At 41.6% G+C, this 19,645-nt stretch overlaps 2 protein-coding genes across 2 annotated transcripts in view; one reads left to right on the top strand and one right to left on the bottom strand.

Moving 5' to 3' along the window:
* CHP1 (calcineurin like EF-hand protein 1) overlaps nucleotides 1–7,987 on the bottom strand; it is a 44,880-nt gene extending 36,893 nt beyond the window's left edge. The window contains exon 1 of the mRNA XM_021695312.1: nucleotides 7,688–7,987. Coding sequence (XP_021550987.1) covers nucleotides 7,688–7,754 — 67 coding nt within the window. The 5' untranslated portion in view covers nucleotides 7,755–7,987. The remainder of the gene's footprint in view (nucleotides 1–7,687) is intronic.
* Nucleotides 7,988–9,977: 1,990 nt separating this feature from the next.
* Nucleotides 9,978–19,645, top strand: part of EXD1 (exonuclease 3'-5' domain containing 1) — a 28,393-nt gene continuing 18,725 nt past the window's right edge. The window contains exons 1-4 of the mRNA XM_021695738.1: nucleotides 9,978–10,110; nucleotides 15,450–15,518; nucleotides 18,083–18,140; nucleotides 18,447–18,568. Coding sequence (XP_021551413.1) covers nucleotides 9,978–10,110; nucleotides 15,450–15,518; nucleotides 18,083–18,140; nucleotides 18,447–18,568 — 382 coding nt within the window. The remainder of the gene's footprint in view (nucleotides 10,111–15,449; nucleotides 15,519–18,082; nucleotides 18,141–18,446; nucleotides 18,569–19,645) is intronic.

Below are 19,645 nucleotides of genomic sequence, written 5' to 3'. Positions count from 1 at the left end.
AAGACAAGAGCCAAAAAGGGTGTGGTAAGTGTGGACTTTGTCCTAGGCTGTACCTTCAGGGGTTTAAAGGGGTGGCTGAAGGCTTTCTGATAGTAGCCCTCCTCCCCCAGCTCAACCAAATCTACTTGCAGTTTTACAAACAATGGGACAAAGTAAACCGGGGCACAGCAGGAGAAGCCGGAAGTGAATGGCCTGGAGCTAGGATGAGAGGACACACTAGGGGCAGCAGTGAATTCTTCAGCATCAGATTTCACCCCAAGCTGGGCTGTTGGGTACTAGCTCTCCAAAGAGAGCAGAGAAGAAGAATCAATCTCAGCCAGCCCAGAGCCAGCCCAGAGCCAGCCTAGAGCCGGCAGGTGCCAGGCGCTGAGGAGGCAGCTGTGGACCCACTCAGTGCCAGCCAGTGCTCTCTGGTGGGGGTCAGGTAACAGGCTGATCCCATTCATGGCACCACCGCCTACCTAGTGAGGGATGAACACAAAGGGCTGTGGAGAGAACTACGGGAGTCCAGGAGAAGAAAGCACTTGACAGAGCGTCTGGTACCGGGGAAGCACTCCAGGTTAGCCACTAGTGTCATCGTCCTCACACTGTGAGCCGGAAGGTGCAGCTTCACTGCTGCACTTACAATTAATCTCTCCCTTTCTCCTGACTCTGGCAGCTACAGCCGTTTTCTTCAGGAACCTGACCTGTTTACCCTGGCTCTGGCCTCTGGCCTCAAAGGATGCTCTAGAACTAAAGTTCCCTTTAGTTTAACAAAAATAAGTCAGTTAAAGAATGACTAACTTTCCCAAAAGATTTTTTGAAAGAACAAAACTTGTTCACAGTCTCAACAACTGTTTCCATTTCTTTATATACCATCTAATATCAGCCACTTGTACACTTTCCATAGTTGGAACAGCTTCTCATTTATTCACTCCTAATTATTCTGTGTTGCTTTGGAGTCCTTTTTAATAATTGCAGGATATTTAGTCCACTGGTTCAGTTTTTAATACTTAGACTATTATATATTCAGATTACTTTCCTTTTAACAAGGAAAACATTGAATTGTATTTCTTTTTATACCAGGTTTTTTTTTTTTTTTAAGATTTTATTTTTAAGTAATCTTTACACCCAACATGGGACTCAAATTCACAACCCTGCAAGAGTTGCATGCTCTATGGAGTGAGCCAGCCAGGCGCCCCTTTTTTTGAGAAAATAATCCATGCACATTGTAAAAATGCAGATAGTACAAAAGTGTACACAATAAAAAGTCTCCCTAACAACCTAGTTCCCTAGTCTCCCTTGCCAGAAGCAAACACTATTACCAGCTTTTTGTGAATCCTTCTAGAAATCCCATATATGTATATATAAGTATGTATAGCTATTGATACAATTTCAAAACTGGCAGGGATGTTGTCATCTAGTCCAACCCCTTCAACCAACAAATGAGCCATAAGACCTCTTTCTAATCTAGATCATCTCAAAGAACCTCTTAAAGTATGATTCTAAAAATTCCCTAAGTACTGGTATGGTATTACATCCCATATTTCAGAAAAAAGATCAGCTTATGGCTGGTTTCCTTAAAAATATGGAATGCCTGGGGCACCTGGATGGCTCCATCCGTTAAGGGTCTCTTGGTTTCAGCTCAGGTAATAACCTCCCAGGTTGTGCGATAGAGCCCAGCATCAGACTCCAAGCTGGGGGTGGGGCATCTGCTTGAAGTTTCTCTCCCTCTGCACCACACACACGCTCTCTCTCTCAAATAAATAAATAGATAAATAAATAAATAAATCTTTTAAAAAACATGGAATGCTTCACAAATTTTCGTGAACCATAAACCTGCTATCTTCCAGGAGGAAGGAGGCTATATGGAAATCAGTAGACAAATGTACAAATAAATGTCAACTTTTAATACAACTCAATATGGTCAAATCTCGATCTATGTCCTAAACTTCAGAATTAATGTTTATTTTTTTAAAGATTGTATTTATTTGTCAGAGAGAGAGAGCACGCACGCGCCCACAAGCAGGAGGAGCGGCAGGCAGAGGGAGAAGCAGGCTCTGCGCCAAGCAGGGAGCCCGATGCGGGAACTTGACCCCAGGACCCTGGGATCGTGACCCGAGCCAAAGGCAGACGCTTAACTGACTGAGCCACCCAGGCGTCCCCAGAACTAATGTTTATTAAGAAGAAAGAAAAGGAGGGGCGCCTGGGTGGCTCAGATGGTTAAGCGTCTGCCTTCGGCTTGGGTTATGATCCCAGGATCCTGGGATTGAGTCCCGCATCGGGCTCCCTGCTAGGCGGGGAGCCTGCTTCTCCCTCTGCCTCTCTCTCTCTGACTTTCATGAATAAATAAATAAAACATTTTAAAAAAAAGAAAAAAGAAAAAAAAGAAGAAAGAAAAGGAGAAAGAGGAGGAGGAAAGCAAGCTTTAATCTAGGTGCTAAATCCACCATGACAGAGAATATAAAGCAATCTCTAAGGTGTAGAGCTCAGAGCAACTTCAAGGAGCAGAAAGATATTGGAACTGCCACAAATGAAGGCAAGAAAAGTTTCCAGTAAACTCTTCTCACCAAAAGGTACTAGGCTAACAGGACAGGTGCCCCAAGCCTGCACCAATTCTCCGTAACCCAAAGGAAGTCTCTGGAGTTGACCTCCCAGAAAAGGCTGTGGACATGGTCATGTCTTGAATGAAGCTATATTTCTCTCCACTAATGGGCAAATAATTATTTTATACTGTTGGAAGATTACTTGAAAGACCCTGCCAATCTGACCACAAAACTCTCTGTATTACTGCCTCATGCTCAGAGGACAAAGGCATTTCAGAGAAGTACCAAGCACTAGGCAGGAATGACCGAGGGAAGAATAAAATGAAAAGGGAGCAAGAAAAAAGTTATTTTTCCCTTGCCTTTATCCTACATCTTAATACAGAAGAACAGACTGATAACCTAGGTAAAGCATACTACTATAACCAAAGGTAACTCCAGATAAAAGATTGAGAAGTTGAAGTCTTGAATCCCAACCATTCCACACTCCAACACTTCCTGTTTCCCCTGGCATAGGGCTTCAAGAGCTGGCCTATTCTCTAAGGGAAGCTCTAGATTAAAAGAGACTTAAAAGACATTAAAACAACAAGAACAAACCACCTTTTTATAATTTGGGAAATTTGAATATGTACTAAATGGTAGATAATATTTCTAAATTATTGTCAATTTTCTTAGGTGTAATATAGTACTGAGGTTATGTAGGAAGAAAAATCCCTATTCTCAGGAGATACATGCAGATATATTTAGGTGAAGAGTTCTGTTATTTGCCATTTAAATGGTTCACCAAAAAATATATATACACATATAAATAGATAAAGCAAATACACAGCTAAAGCTATATATATTTATCTATATGTAGATAAAGCAAAATGTTAACTGCTGAATTGTGGTGGAAGGTATATGGATGTTCATACACTACTTTAACTTTTCTATATATTTCAAATTTTTCATAGTAATTTGGGGGAAAAAGTACATAGCTTTACAAATCACTTAACCCCAAACCAGCTAAAGGTGTTAGTTATAAGTACATTTCCATTTCAAGAGGAGCCAGAAGATAGCACCTTCAGGCAACATGGCTTGGCAGGTGAGGGCCATGAAGGGTTCTTGCATTTTGAGATAGCAGGAGCCTGAAGCTGAACTTCCGGGTACATTCTAGTCCAGGAAATTATTCTCAAGCAATTGCCTTTGCCAGGCTTGTGCTCTTTGTCGAAACTAGAAAAACCCACACTAGTTCTATCATCACTATACCTTCTCAAACAAACAAAACCTCACCAGCCTGTAAAACTTACTTCCTAAACCTGTTCAACACCATCTCTGTACCACATGACACACACCAGAACTAGAGACTAAAATTAAATGAATGTAAAAAAAAAATAATAATAATTAAATTAAATGAATGGGCATTCATTACTACTCCATTGGTTTGAATTGTTTCTCACAGATTAAGCGGCTGTTTTTAAAAAATGGTTTTAAGTAATTCACAGCCAGTTTATTGCTACAGTTAAGTGAACTAAGAGTGGAGATTACAGAAACTCCCAAGACCGTTGTGACTTTCCCCCAATGATAACTTATTCAGCTGGGCTTTAATATATGAAAATGCTGATGTGTGAAAGAAAGTAACAGAACAAAGACAATATAGCAAATGTTTTATGCAACACAAAATGTTTTAAGGGGCGCCTGGATGGCTCAGGTGGTTAAGCATCATCAGACTCTTGATTTTGGCTCAGGTCAAGTGATCTCAGGGTTGTGAGATCAAGCCCTGCATTGGACTCCGAGCTGGGCATGGAGCCTTCTTAAGATTCTCTATCTCCCTTTCCGTCTGCCCCTCCCTCTCCCCCACGCTGCTAGTCTCTCTCAAAAAAAAAGAGAAGAAAAATATTTTTTTAAGACAATGTTTTTTAAACTGTTAAAAACATTAAGATGTCTACTCCTTTAAAAGCTTTATTTCTATAGAGTTGGGAAAACGACTGGATTTCTAGTCCGATGCTCCCTGAAAATAGGAAAAGTGTAAAATGCTGTCACCTCTCCACTTACATAGCCCTAGACAGTTTTATAACTAGCACATACAAATATTTTCCCAGTAAGATGAGTCTTATCTATGGCTCAAAATAATAGCTGACACTTACCTGATACTTATATATCAGGCACTATTCTAAGTAGTTTAAATGATTTATCTCATTTAATCCTCATAAGAATCCTATGAAGTAGGTACTATTATTATTCCCATTTACACATGACAAAACTGAGGCTTACAGGTAATTCTTACCTAGAATTAGTCTGCCAAATACTTGAGAGATTACATTTCAAATACTGGCTAAACCAGTCATGCAAGAATTCTAATCAATTTAGACTTACGGAAAATATGTTTAAATATAATCAACAATTCCAATGCAAAGCTTTCATATTGACTATGAAGTCAGTTTTCCTCAATTATGCCACATTTTCTTACTGGCAAAGGGAGTAATGAGATGTCATATTACTTGTTCTTTTTTTTTTTTTTTTTAAGATTTTATTTATTTATTTGAGAGAGAATGAGAGACAGAGAGCATGAGAAGGAGGAAGGTCAGAGGGAGAAGCAGACTCCCTGCTGAGCAGGGAGCCTGATGTGGGACTCGATCCCGGGACTCCAGGATCATGACCTGAGCCGAAGGCAGTCGCTCAACCAACTGAGCCACCCAGGCGCCCATATTACTTGTTCTTAACTTGAAGTGTTTCTGATTGATAGTTCCCTAAACTCTTAATGGAACAAGAAGCAGATGAAAATTGGACAAATTCCACTTCTCCACCTCCCCCTCAGGTATCTGTTTTTAGTCTTCTAAACCTTTTGCATCATGTTAAAATTACTGCTTTAAAAATCAACTCTGCTGGGGTGCCTGGGTGGCTCAGTCATTAAGCGTCTGCCTTCGGCTCAGGTCATGATCCCAGGGTCCTGGGATCGAGCCCCACATAGGGCTCCCTGCTCAGCGGGAAGCCTGCTTCTCCCTCTCCCACTCCCCCTGCTTGTGTTCCCTCTCTCGCTCTCTGTCAAATAAATAAATAAAAATCTTAAAAAAAAAAAATCAACTCTGCTGATGGACACTAATCAGATAAAGGGATGGCTCAACAACCAGGGCAGAGGAATGACTGTGTAGCAGGCTGGGGGAGAATGCTCCTGGAAGCCACCCAAATGCCCTAGGTTAACTTATCTAAATCTAATTCATCCATGCCTGTATCAGAGCCCAATTCCTATCCTCTCCAAGACCAGCCCACAGACTCAGTCTTCCCAGAGTCTGAAGGTGCATGGCACACCATTTCAGCTACCTTATGTCATAATGCTAATCCTAATTCCTATGGGCATCTTTTGTCACCATCTGCTTTGAGTACCTAGCATAGTACTAAATACAGACAATGCAAAAATTCAGTAACTACTTGCTCATTTGGCTTTCTGGCTTAACAAATCCCATTTGCACTGGTTGTGGTTGAGAATCTTCTTCAGGCTTGATGCACTTTTTGGCAACTAGGAAAACAGGTCTTCCAGGAGTATGTAGGTCTGTTCTTCACAAGCCACACAGTAAAATAACTCCAGTCCTATAGAGTCCAGGGTCTTTCCATTTTGTCAAATGTAAATAAGCCCAAATGGGATTGGTGCTCCCTTCATCTTGAGGCAAAAATAGCTTTTTCCCATCCTCACTATGGCTTGCACTTCATTATGTGACTTTCTATTTTAAGTATGAATGCTTTAACTCTGGTGTCACCTTAGACCTAAAGTAGTTCTTATATTTACAAGTGTGGCCAGAGGTCATGACCACAAAATTTAACAAAATGTTTGCTGACTCCAAACTGCCCGTATTTCTACTCTTAAAGAGTCAGAATGAGTCATCAATTGACCATAAGGTCAAGTGGCCAAACAAGTATTATACATTATAACCAGCTAACTACTTTCTGTCTTTCATCCAAAATCAGTAGGTGGTGCGCTTATCATCCTTAAAGGTATTTATGGAGAGGCTACTGGCCATCTGTTAGGGGATGCTAAAAGCAGTAAACCAATCTGACAAGGGTGGGGCTAGATTAACATCCCTTCCAAATTGAAGATTCTAGAAAGTTAAATTTGTCCAAAAGCACAGGACAGCATTCAGTTTCTCTCAGGCCACCACTGCCTGTGTAATTCTGTAGTTCCCCCAGCACCCTTCAACATTACCTGCATATGGGCCCCTGAGTTACTTACTGGTCACCTCATCACATTAAAGACAGGTTATCACGAAGAGACAGAGCTCAGACAATTACATAACTTATGTAAACTACAAGAGTCATAATGGATTACTGAGAAAATAGTGTATTCATTATCAAGGGCTATACAAAATTGTGTGATGTTACACAGAGCTTCTGAATTCCCAAAGCCCTGTGGCCCCCATGTTCAGGTTAATGAGGAAGAGACTGGACTATAAAAAATCAGTTCCTAGTACAAATTTGCACTGAGATTTTGGAGCACATCCAATTTCCATAGCGACTGCATAAAGTACGCCAGCATAGTAGAAATCAATAGATCTGAAATTAGGACAGCAAGCATCCTCAGTGTAAGTAAAAAACTGGTGGTCATAGTATCCGTGCTTTTTTTTCTCCACAGGTTCAGAATGAAAGAAGTCTCATATTCTCAGACCCCTCATTCTTTAAAGGTCTCCTGTTACCAGGTTACGTCTTCCAAAGCCTTACTATAGGATCTTGTTTTCTGGATTTATTTTTCCAGTCGCGGAAAGAATTTATTTGTGATTTCCCGCAGTTGACAGTGATTTTAAGTGCTTGCCCAGAAACGTCACAGGAACGGATTATGTTTTCTACAGGATCCATCCAAAGCTCCTGAATTCAAGGTTAGTGAGAAGAAAAATAAAAGAAAGGAGTTCGGGGACTTTCATGAGCAGGGGGAAGAGAAAAGAGCGGTGCCTGTGCTCTAAGGGTGATCGCGACTCCTGCCTCTGAGGGGAAGGACAGCCCCACAGGAGCCAGAGCCCCGCTCCAAGTAGCCGTAAGGACAGGTCCTCCAGCCCTCGGCCACGAAGCTCCAGCGCTGGAGGCTGCCCAGTACCCGACAACCGCCGGGCACCCCAACTCCGGACCTCAACGACAGCCGCCGTCGGTTCTGAGGCCAGCCAGAGGCACCGGCCGCTTTCCCACCCCCTACCCGAACTCACAGCCGGTCTCCTTCTTGATCTCCTCGAGCTCTTCGTCCCGCAGTAACGTGGAAGCCCGAGACCCCATCACCGAACCGGGAGCTCCTTCGGGAGCAGGGGCGTCTGAAGCGACGGCGGCGGCGGGAGGGAAAGGAAAAAGGCCCAGGGGTCAAGATGCGAGAGAGCAGTGTTTCTACTGCGGACCCGGGAGGGAACCCAGGGGTGGCAAGAGGGGGAGGGCGGTCCCCAAGAACCAGCCAATGAGGAGCGAGGTTTTGCCCGGCGCAGGAGCCGACGTCGGCGCTTCCAGCTCCAGCCCCCGAATGAATCAGCCCAGCGCAGGGCCGGGTATTCCTAAGGACGGACCACGCCCCCGGAAGCGTGATGCCACCGGCCTTAAAAAGGCAATGCCACTCTGGCTCTAGCGACCTCAATTAAAAGGGAAACGCCATCGACCCACAGTTTTATAACGAACTAACCTGAGGCAGGCAGCATAGCCAACCCGTTTCTCACAGAACTCTAAAAGTGGAAACCCCACCCACAGGTGGCAGGGATTGCGGAGAGAAGCCATAAAAATAGAGCAAATGTCTCTTGGGGCAACTCTAGGGTGTGTCTCTTGGGAACTGCATGCCGGGAGTTCCACCTCCTCCTTTTTTCTGGAGGTCCTCTGTCCTCCTGGCCGCTGGGGGCGCTCGGGAGCCAGCCTCCGGGGCGCGCGCCGATTGGCTCCTCGGGAAACAGCCGGTACCTCTGGTTGCGCCAGGCTGGCGTCCGCTCTTCGGTGTGGGTTTTCAGTGCCGTGTACTTTTCTCCTGTTCTTTCGTCTCTGTCCTTTGATAACCGCCAACGCCGGCTTGGAACTACCGGAAAGTTCTTCCTTAACAGCAGTACCTCCTTTTTTAGTTCAGTACTGAAGCTCGAGGAAGTCACCATTTGGCTGAAACTGGGACAGGATTTCCCAAATTTCCTTCGGGAAAAAATAACCTGACGGTGGACGAGATTGAATTCCTAGCGTATGGCCCACCGTTTATTTGGAGTTTCTTATTTTGTCTTAAAAATGAGGAATTTTGCATTTTATTTTTATATTTTTGTTTTCTTGAAAATGTTTAAAACGCCACCCGTTAACTAATTTAGCCCTCTCCGTGAACCAGTCCTTTTCCTGTGGCTTCAATGCCTTTTCACCCCCTCCCCACCCTTCTGAGTGTTGCTTTATGCATAACGGGTTTGAGATAGGGAAGAATCAAATTCTAAAAACTGTCATTTTGTGCCTAAACTACTTTTAAGCTTTACCTACGGTTTTGACGACTTAGCATGAGGCCAAGGTTCTAGTCTCACTAAGTTGTTTTCATGATTGACCGGCTCTTGTCTGATCTAGTGTTGTCCCGCTTCAAAGGCACTGACATGGCAGCTGGATTGGTCATGCATAAATTGTGATAGTTCTAAGTCACTTATGCTTTGGTTGGTAACAGTGTCAATTTCTGGAAATGTTACTAATGTAGAAGAGGCCAGAAGAATTTAGATGGTAGATTTTTTGTTGTTGTTCTCTGTCAGGAACACCCTGCTCATTTTATTTTTTTATTTTTTTATTTTTAAAGATTTTACTTATTTATTTGACAGAGAGATAGAGAGACAGCACAAGTAGGCAGAGTGGCAGGCAGAGGGAGAGGGAGAAGCAGGCTTCCCGCTGAGCGGGTAGCCCGATGCGGGGCTCGATCCCAGGATCCTGGGATCATGACCGGAGCGGAAGGCAGCCGCCTAGCCGACTGAGCCACCCAGGCGCCCCTAGATGGTAGATATTTCTGGGTGAGCAGCTTATGGTAGCAAGTATTGGCAAATATTTTGCCAGCATCAGGTTTTTTTTTTTTTTCACTTGTTATTTTAGAGTTTCTTTCTTTCTTTCTCTCTCTCTTTTTTTTTTGTTGGTTGGTGTTAAAAAGATATATGAATGTGCATTTAAAGGCCTCTAAAATGTTCTGCTTGTTCCATTTAGCTAAGGTATGAAAGGTAGTATTACCCCATTTTATAGACAAAGAAGTCAAACCTACAGTGCCTGAAGTTTTACGGCTTTCAGTTTCCCATGTATAAATTAGAGTTGATGCTTGCAATAGTCCTTTTCTCATTATTGTTCTGAAAAGATGAGCAAAACTGAATTACTCTCATATTTTTCTTTTTCTTGTCCCTTCCAGGTATGGGGAAAGGGAAAATAACCTCATTCCCCCAAAATATTTTTTAAATCCTAGATCTCTTTTATTTTCAAGTGTTTGGATACTTAAAGAAGATTATTTGAAGACTGCTTTTGGAATCAAATAGCATGGATCCCAGCAGTGACTACCATTTCCTCAATCAGATTTTGTGGAGAAGGGTGAAACTCACGTTGGTTTGTGGCATATTTGAGGGAGTACTCCAGCATGTGGACCCTAACAAGATTGTTGTCCTGAAGAAAGGTCTAATTTTATTTGTCATATCTTCTGCCTTTAAGAAATTAATAGTTAAGTTTGGGTGTGGGCTCTGGGGGCTTCATTAGCAACTGGGAGGGAGACATTCCTATTCTAAGGAAGAGTTAAGAGGAAGATTAGAATACTGTTTTCCCTAACAGAAAACATAGCTGCATCTGCGGGCTTGTCCCCACTTTTATACTTTTATTGACATGATAGTGGAAATTTTCGGTGTATAGATTCTTTTTCATTGGGTGCTTCTTATAATTTCTTACTATATGCATATTGAAATTAAAAATAACCGCTCTACTAGATAGAATTACTTTTGGCTTCAACAGACAGAGTCACAAAGACAGGGGTTAATTTTTGTCATGCAAAAAGAAGTCCAGAGGTAGGCTGCTAAGGAATAGTGCAGTGGCTCAAAGATGCCAGGAGGGACCAGGTGTCTTGTGGTTTTTGCCACTTCAGGGATCATGTATTATCTTCATGGTCACAAGGTAACCTCTACACCTCCCAGCTTCAATTCTGTTCATTGTAAGGGACGCAACTCAGGAACAGCCAAGTGGAAGAGATGCCTAGGTCAAGGTCTATGGGAAGGAGCTCAGAGTTTCCATGCCTCTTCTGGGTGTACCACCCTCCTAGTTCCTACATGTGTTCACCTTTAAGATCCAGTATATAGTTTTTATTCATCTAGAATATTGACTTGCTAGGGTAGTTGTTTACCTGGCAAAGTTTCAAGTTCACAATTGAAACATGTATAAATGGCATTTGAGAGATTAGTGTTATTGTTAAGCCATATTATAGGTTAAAATAGACCTTTGTGGGCCAGGGTGGGACTACACCAGACTTTTGAAATATTAATTCATTCAGTAATCATTTATTGATAGTTTTGTATCACAGGCACTGTGATAGATCCCAGGGATATAGATAAGAATAACATGGTCCCTGTCCTTAAAAAAACTTAGTCTGGTAAAGAGACAGATAAGCAAATAGAAAGGTATAATGCAGTGTGATATCCTCTCTGATAGAGAGATGCACAAGATGCTATGGAAACACAAAATTTCAGTTAATTTAGATCTGGGAGTGGTAGGGTTAGGATAGTGGGGAAGGTGTCCCAAAGGTGAGTAAGATTTAACTGGATGGAAAAAGAGTAGAAAGTGTTTTAGGCCAGTGGTTCTTAAACTTTATCTGTGTATCAGAATCACCTGGGGGACTTATTAAAACAGTTTGCTGGGCCACTCTCTAAGAGTTTCTGATTCTTAAGGTCTGGGGTGGGGCCCAAGAACTTACATTTCTAACAAGTTTCCTGGTGATGCTGACGCTCAGCTGGAGAACTGCACTTTGAGAGAAACATAGTTTTACGCAGAAGTAGCACCATGTACAAAAAATGTAGAGACGTGAAAACTTGGTTCATTCAGAAAACCTAAATAAATTTCCTTCTGGGGATGTGGTGAGACTTAAGGCTGGAGAAGTAGGTATGGGACTGATGAGAAGGCCTTAACATATTGTAGCATTTGGACACTTCTGAAAGCAATGAGGAACAATTTGAAAGATATATATTTTTTAAAGATTTTTATTTATTTATTTGTCAGAGAGACAGAGAGAGAGCACAAGCAGGGGGAGCAGTAGAGGGAGAGGGAGAAGCAGGCTCCTCACTGAGCAAGGAGCCCAATGTGGGACTCGATCCTAGGACCCTGGGATCATGACCTGAGCCGAAGGCAGATGCTTAAGGACTGAGCCACCCAGGTGTCCCGAAAGATATATTTTTTTTAAAGTAGGCTCTAGGCCTAGTGTGGGGCCTGAACTCATGACCATCAGATCAAGAGTTGCTTGCTCTACTGACCAAGCCAGCAAGACACCCCACAATTTGAAAGATTTTTAAGTGGAAGACATCTAAGTTTTAAAACTCGTTGCCTGAAATTGTTAATGCTGTGTTATTTAGGAACCATGCTCAGCTGCTGGAAACAGATTATGTCCAGTGGCTTAAACAAAGTAGGAGTTTATTCTGTTATATAAAAGAAGGCAGGCGTCCCAGTGCTGTTGTGAGTCTCCCCAGAGTTGGCAGAGATTCAGGATTATCCATCTTTCTGCTCTACCATCTTCATGGCTTCAAACCTAAAGATCATGTTACAGATAGGAGGAAGAGGAAAGAGGGGTAAGAGGGTGTTCCCCCCAGCTGAGTCAGTCCCCTTAAAGAGATGCCCTGGAGGTCCAAGAAACCACCACTGTCTGTGGGGAGACTAAGCTCGTTGCTAGCCTGAATAAATGGCACTGAGTTGAAAACAAGATATGCCACATGCTTGTTCAACAAAGCATTCAGTCTAAATGAAATATTTTGGTGTATTTCTCTCTAGTCTTTAATTACATAGATTTTTTATAGTTGACATATTAAGTTAGGTATATATTTTTTTACTTAACATGATAAAAAGCATTTTCTCATGTTACTTGAAACTCCAATTTAATGGCTAAACTTTTTATGTTTTTAATTTTTTTCTTTTTTTTAGAGTAAGTACACGTGAGCAGAGGGGGAGGGACAGAGGGAGAAAGAATCTTAAGCAGGCTCCATGCTTGTGCAGAGCTGAGGTGGGGCTCTATCCCAGGACCTTGAGATCATGATCTGAGCCGAAGGCAGACGCTTAACCAGCTGAGCCATCCAGGTGCCCCTAACAAAAATGCTGATGTGTATCTTTCTTAAATTTTTGCTAGTTTTATAGGTAAAAAATGATATTTCATCTTGGCATGATTAAAAAATATTCGTAAAGAAGTTGAAAATATTTCTTTACACTTGTTTACGAATTTTAGGTACTATTTGGACAAGGTAGGGAGTATTTTCACTATGACAGCAATGTGAAAGAAGGACTGAAGTAGGGAGAAACTAGAGGCAAAGAGCGTAGATGGAACTATTTTGACAATCAAGGGATCCAATAAAGGGAACATGATGGGGGTCAGAGCTAAGGCTCAGCAAGGAATGGAAAAGAGAAGGCAGATTTTAGAAATACGTAAGAGATGGGATAAGTAACCTGGTAATCAATTAGGTAATTAAAGAGCAATGGAAGGGTGCCTGGGTGGCTCAGTCAGTTAAGCATCCAACTCTTAATTTTGGCTCAGGTCATGATCTCAGGGTCATAAGATTGAACACCGCGTCAGGTTCTACACTGAATGTGGAGCCTGCTTAAGATTCTCTCTCTCCCTCTCCCTCCCCCCAACCCCACAACATGTGCTCTTAAATAAATAAATAGCAATGGAAAATGATTACTACATTTATGACTCAGAAGATTAGGTATATATTAGTTATTAGTTGATAGAAATGGGAAGAGGAAATTTGTTGGTTACTGGGAGAAGATAATGATTTCAATTTGAGAATCTTAGAGTAAGTCTGCTATTAGTTGGAAATATGAGTGGAGCTCAGAGAAATAATCTGTGCTGTAAAAATAGTGGATGTGGGGGTGCCTGGTTGATTCAGTCCGAAGAGCATGTGACTCTTGATCTCAGGGTGGTGAGTTTGAGCCCTACATTGGGTGTAGAGATTACTTACATGAAAGGAAAGAAGGAAGGAAGGAAGGAAAAGAAAAAGGGAAGGAGAAATGGGGAGATCAGGATGTCAGAGGTGGTGGAGGCAGTTGAAGAGACAGGAAGGAGCAAACGAGGGAGACAATGTAACATTGGTTCACAGTTGCGTATTAAAATACCTGAGGCCTGGGTTTGAATCCTAACTCCGTCTTTTATTAGCAGTGTAACCTTGACCAAGTTATTCAACCTTTCTGAGTCTCAGATTCCTACATAACAGAGATAATGAAATGCCTCTCTCGTTATGTTACTGGAGAATTAATTGTAGGCAAATAATTAGCATGGTGCCTAGCTCTGAGTCGGTGCTCAGTATGGTAGCTCTAGGAAATTAGTAGGAAAAGAACTAAACTTGAGATATGTCCTATAAGCTAAAGAAGAAAGGAAAGAACTGTATTGTCAAAGGATACATGGGAGCCAAGGATGATAAGACTATAAACTTCTTTTTGGATTTGAAAAATAGGCAGTTGTGGGGTGCCTGGGTGGCTTAGTCAGTTAAGCCTCTGCCGTAGGCTCAGGTTATGATCCTGGGGTCCTGGGGTCCTGGGATCAAGCCCCACCTCCGGCTCCCTGCTCATCGGTGAGCCTGTTTCTCCTTCTCCCTCTGCCCCTCCCCCTGCTCATGCTCTCTCTCTCTCTCCCTCTCTCTCTGTCATATAAATAAATAAAATCTTAAAAAAAAAAAAAGAAAAGAAAACTAGGCAGTTGTGATTTTTGACCTCAGTAAGAATATATTCAGTGGAACAGTGAGGGTGAAACAATTATTTTGGATTGCTGAGTGATACGGAAATATACAGCCCTGGGAGCACTTACATCTAGAGAAATGACACCGTATTGTAGATATGACATCTAAACTTCTCCTAACCTCTTACCTGTTCACAGAAGAGCCTCTATATTTGGGCCAGGAGTTGGGTTATTGTCCTTGACAGTATTTTTGAGCATGTAGCATGGCATGAAACAGGGTATGGACTCTAGAAGTAGTCAGCTGCCTTAAAATTTTATCTGGAATTAGGTGGAGTAAAAATCAATAGAAATATAATAGGTAGTCCTGAGCCTCAAGGGCCTTAGTATAGTCTTGGGATAAGTTTAAATTCATACTCCTGCCCTTTAAGTTCATCTCGGACCATTCGGAGGTTCTCTCTGTTCTTTGTCCTACTTGTTTCAAGGCTATAGCTTTGTAATTTATTATTGACTCTTCATTTCTTGGGGAAAATAATTTGGGGATTTTTTTATAAAACTCAAGATATGGCACTTTTATTTATTTTATTATTTTATTTTTTATTTTTTTAAAGATTTTATTTATTTATTTGACAGAGAAAGACACAGCGAGAGAGGGAACACAAACGGGGAGTGGGAGAGGGAGAAGCAGACTCCCTGCCGAGCAGGGAGCCCGATGCGGGACTCGATCCCGGGACTCCGGGATCATGACCTGAGCCGAAGGCAGTCGCTTAACCAACTGAGCCACCCAGGCGCCCAAGATATGGCACTTTTAAAAAAAGATTTATTTATTTATTTGAGAGAGTGAGTCAGTGAGTGGAGGGAGGGGCAGAGGAAGAGGGAAAGGGAGAGAATCCTCAAGCAGACTCTGCACTGAGTGCAGAGCCCAACACGGCTTGATCTCAGGACCCTAAAATCATGACCCGAGCCGAAACCAAGAGTTGGACGCTTAACCAACTGAGCCACCCTGGCACCCCTAGATATGGCACTTTTGAGAGGCATTATTTTCTTACAATTTTAGGGAAATACTATGTTTTATTAACTGAATGAATCGTTTTCTGTCACAGTGAAGAATTTGGAGACTGGTCGAAGTGTTCCAGGAGTGAAGATGTTTTTTGGGCATGAGATTCTGAACGGTGAGAGCTGCATGTTCCATGACTGTGGGTATTGGGATTTACAGTAATAGTAAACTCACTGCTCTGCCTCATTCCAGTATTTGCAAAAATATGAGATGTTGTATTGCCTTTAATATTGCACTTACAAACTCTTTAAGTTGGTATTTGAGAATTGACCTTTATCTTACTTTTTCAGTGGGTACTATGAGCAGAATAGTCATAGAGAATTTTAATCATCTTTGTTTTACAGTGTGAGGACTGCTGGTACTCGTTACTAGAGACTCAGCCAGTGGGTAGTTAGGAATCTGAACAGCAAGGAATTGTCTTTTGAATTTGACACTATGGAGTCACAGTACATTCACTGTACCTTATCTGAACCCTGGGGGCCAAATGTTTCAGAATTCAGAAATCTGGATTTTTGGAAAATCTAACACAATGTATACTCTTTATATTATATAACGTCTCAAGCAGATCTGGGAAACACTAATAAAACACATTTCTTCAGGGAAACGTGGATAATCATTCTAAATGGAATAAAATAGGACTATAAATAGTATGTCAGTTTTGCTGCCAAAAGAGGTACAGACAATTTTTAGTTTTCAGAGATTTTTGGATTTTGGAATTGCAAGATGCAGCTCTCTTCTTCATTTCTGCCAGCAAAAACCATTTAACAAGAGTAGGTCCAGCTGTTTGCCAAGAAGAGCAGATATGGAAGCTCTTCTGGTCAGCATGCTTCAGCCAAGCCAAATAGGATAAAAGAAAAGGGGAGCAAGAACTGTTCTTACTTTGAAGAACTCAAAAGCAGAAAGCCCTCCAAGGAGGAGTAAAGATCAGTTTGGGGTGGAGGAGTGGGGAGAGCGGGAGATCTGGGACCTTCTAGAGCTGTTCATTTCTTACCAGCGGGGCAGATAGAGAGGAAAGGAAAGGACTCCTGTAGACCAGAGACTACTGCTGCTTGAAAGATTACTTTGTTTTGTGAGGGAGGTAGAATTGAGAGAGAGATGAAAGTCTCACCAAATTAATGACTGCCAATCCAGACTTATTTCAAGGCAGACAGTTCCAGACAGCTATCCAAGGGTCCCTTCTCACAGAGTATGCTACTATAAACACTCTTTGTCCCTTAACACCTTTTTATAATGGCTTTGAGGGTGGTGGTAGTAGTGGGATTCTTTTTTTTTTTTTTTTTAAGATTTTTAAGTAACCTCTACCCCTGACATGGAGTTCAAACTCAACCCTGAGATCAGGAGTCCCATGCTCTACCAACTAAGCTAACCTGGCACCCCGCCCCACCCCCATAGTGGAATTCTTCATGTGCTTTAGCTATTAGCCTTTGCACTGGATCAGAGCTAGGCTGTGGATGGGTTTGTAAAGAGAAGCAAAGGAATCACTACTACCATCTCCCTAACTTCAAAGAAGGCCAGCTTTGTGAACTGTATACATGGATTTCATCTCTTTCTAGATTCTCAAGACTTGGCCTTTGTTCATAATTTTTAGTTCAAAGGACAGCCTTCTCCTTCTTTGCCCTGTGGTTCAATCAGCCATGGATTGAGACTTTTTCCACTCTCCCTGAAAAGCACTTTGAATTAGAATTATTAAAATGAAGAAGATTATTAACTGGAATTTAAATAAAACCTTGAAACAAAAATAAATTAAATAAATAAAGAATAATAATTGACTAGTCAGTATTTTTAGTGACTTTCACTTTCTCTGCCCCAGATTCAACACCCCAATAATGCAGGGGAAAGAGACGTTTGGAAATATAGTGGCCCCTGAGTGGATCTTCTCTGAGTAGTACCTAAATATACTTAATTGACTCTAGAATGCTGTTAATTATAAATTATACCATTACCTTTTACATCCCAAGAAAGAAAAAGTAGCTGCCAATTAAACTGTCATGTGCACTTACTGTAAATCATATCTGATTTCAGAGTTGTTTAAAATGTGCATCTTAGAATCAATGATACGCAATATTGCCCTACATTCCCTGCACTGTTAGGTTAAAAATAAAATTTTTCAGAATCTGTGGAATGTTTCATATTTCTTTGGTGACTTCTAGTCTAGCTTCTATTGCCTTTCATGTTGCTGAACTGTTTCAATTTGCAACCACGGCGCCTCGGATAAACCTCATTGGCTACGGTACTGCCACTGTGCAAAACTCACATCACTGAGCTGTTACTGCACCAGCCTGTGAGAGTGAAAGTGACTGATCTGGGAAGGATCTGAGAGAAAACCCCCAAACAGTACATGGTGTGAGGGAAGATGCATCAGGGTGGGAATGAATAGGAAAGAAAATCTATCTCTAGACCCAATCTGTATGACTACGAGGTGCCTTGGAACATGTAGAGAGCTTTCTAATCCCCCTGAATGACCAGCGAAGCTAGGTAGGAACATAATGTTAGGCATCTTCAGTACTTTGGATAGGCTCTTCTGCTCTTTATTGCTGGCCAGTGAAGGCCTCCATGGACTAACATTTCATTTCCAATTACTGTGTGTGGTACCTAGTCAGACTGTGGTAGAGGGAGACAGGGGAGTGGTTAATTGGGTTCAGATCGGAAACTGTTGGAAGCCATTTGGTTATTTTACAGTGGAACTACTGGATGAAGTAGAACAAGGTGTGATGAGAGAAAAGGCATCTTCTGTCAGGTATGGTGGAATAATTTCCTTAATGATGATTTTACTCAAGTGTACACATTAGGGTAGAAAGACTTACCTCTAATTCATTAGCTGTGTAATTCCTCAAATGGCCTAAGGTAATAGAAATGAGAAGAAATAGATGGATATTTGCTTCCATCTTTAGATGTTATCTTCAAATCAGTGTAAAAGCAGTGGATGAGTGGGTCCTCTATGAAATGGAGGTCCAGATTCTTTACCACCGATGTGTGGCAAAATCTGTGTAAGCATCAGCAACAAAGAACAAGTTCATCTGAGTGTTGTTTTTTGTAAGTGTAGTCTAAATACAGAAAGAACCAGGATGGGTAAAGGTGAAGACCTGAACATACGTGAGCCTCTTTCTCCTGCCTCTGAGGCACTAACCACCTCTCTGCTGAGTGACCTGAAGTACAGCCCATCAGGTGAGTACTGGGGCTCTGAATTGTTTAGTCTCTCTTCATTGTGGTTCACAACTCTTTAGAGTTGGCATAACTCTGAGTTAAGGTTCTATATGGAATACTCAGCTAGGCCATTGCTTCTAAGCTCTGAATTAAGTTAAAATATTGTGATTCATTTATTTATTTAATAATTGAGGGCACACTATATGCCAGACATTGGAGATACCAAAATATGGTATCTCTGCCCTCATTGAGTTCTGGTGCAGGAAACAGACACTAAATAAGATAAAGAAGAATAATATATAATATGCTAGTGCCAAATGCTAAGGAGAAAAAAATAGAAGGAAGAGAAGTCTGTGAAGAGGGTGGTTTTACAATTTTAGGGTGTTCCGGACAGGCCTCACAAAAATGGTGACATTTGACCAAAAGCCTGAAGGAGATGAGGGATCGAGCTGTGTGGATATCTGGGGGAAATGTTTTTTAGGCAGAAAGAAGAATGAATATAAAGGCCCTGAGATAGGAACATGCCAGGATCTTGAAGGAACAGCCAGATCAGTGTGATCAGTGCAGTTGGAGCAAGAAGAGGTAGTTGGAGATGAAGTGGGGTAGGCATACCATGGAGGTCATTGTAGATGTCTAATACTAGACTGTCTGTTTACTATTTCTTTTGTTTTTTTAGACTGTTTTTGTTTACTGTTGATTGATAATAGATCTTAAAATCTGGTAGTGTTAGTTCTCCAACTTTGTTCTTTTTCAGAGTTGTTTTAGCTATTTGGTATTTTTTCCCTATTCATTTCCCTATGAATTTTAGAATCAGGTTGCCAATTTCTACCAAAAAAAAAAATCCACTGGAATTTTTACTGGGATTGCAATGACTCAATACATCAGTTTGGGGAATATTGGCATCTTAACAATATTGAGTATTCCAGTCTATTAACCCAGTATATCCCTCTATGAGATCTTTAATTTCCCAACAGTGTTTTGTACTTCTCGGTGTATAAGTCTTATACATCTTTTGCTGTGTTTATCCCTAAGTATTTAATATTTTATACTATTATCAATGGTATTTTAAAAAATACTTCTACTTCCTATTGCATGGTT

Source organism: Neomonachus schauinslandi, chromosome 9, assembly GCF_002201575.2.
Source record: "Neomonachus schauinslandi chromosome 9, ASM220157v2, whole genome shotgun sequence".
NCBI classification, from domain to species: domain Eukaryota; kingdom Metazoa; phylum Chordata; class Mammalia; order Carnivora; family Phocidae; genus Neomonachus; species Neomonachus schauinslandi.
The sequence above is the reverse complement of the archived record's forward strand: the minus strand, read 5'-3'. Positions and strand labels throughout refer to the sequence as shown.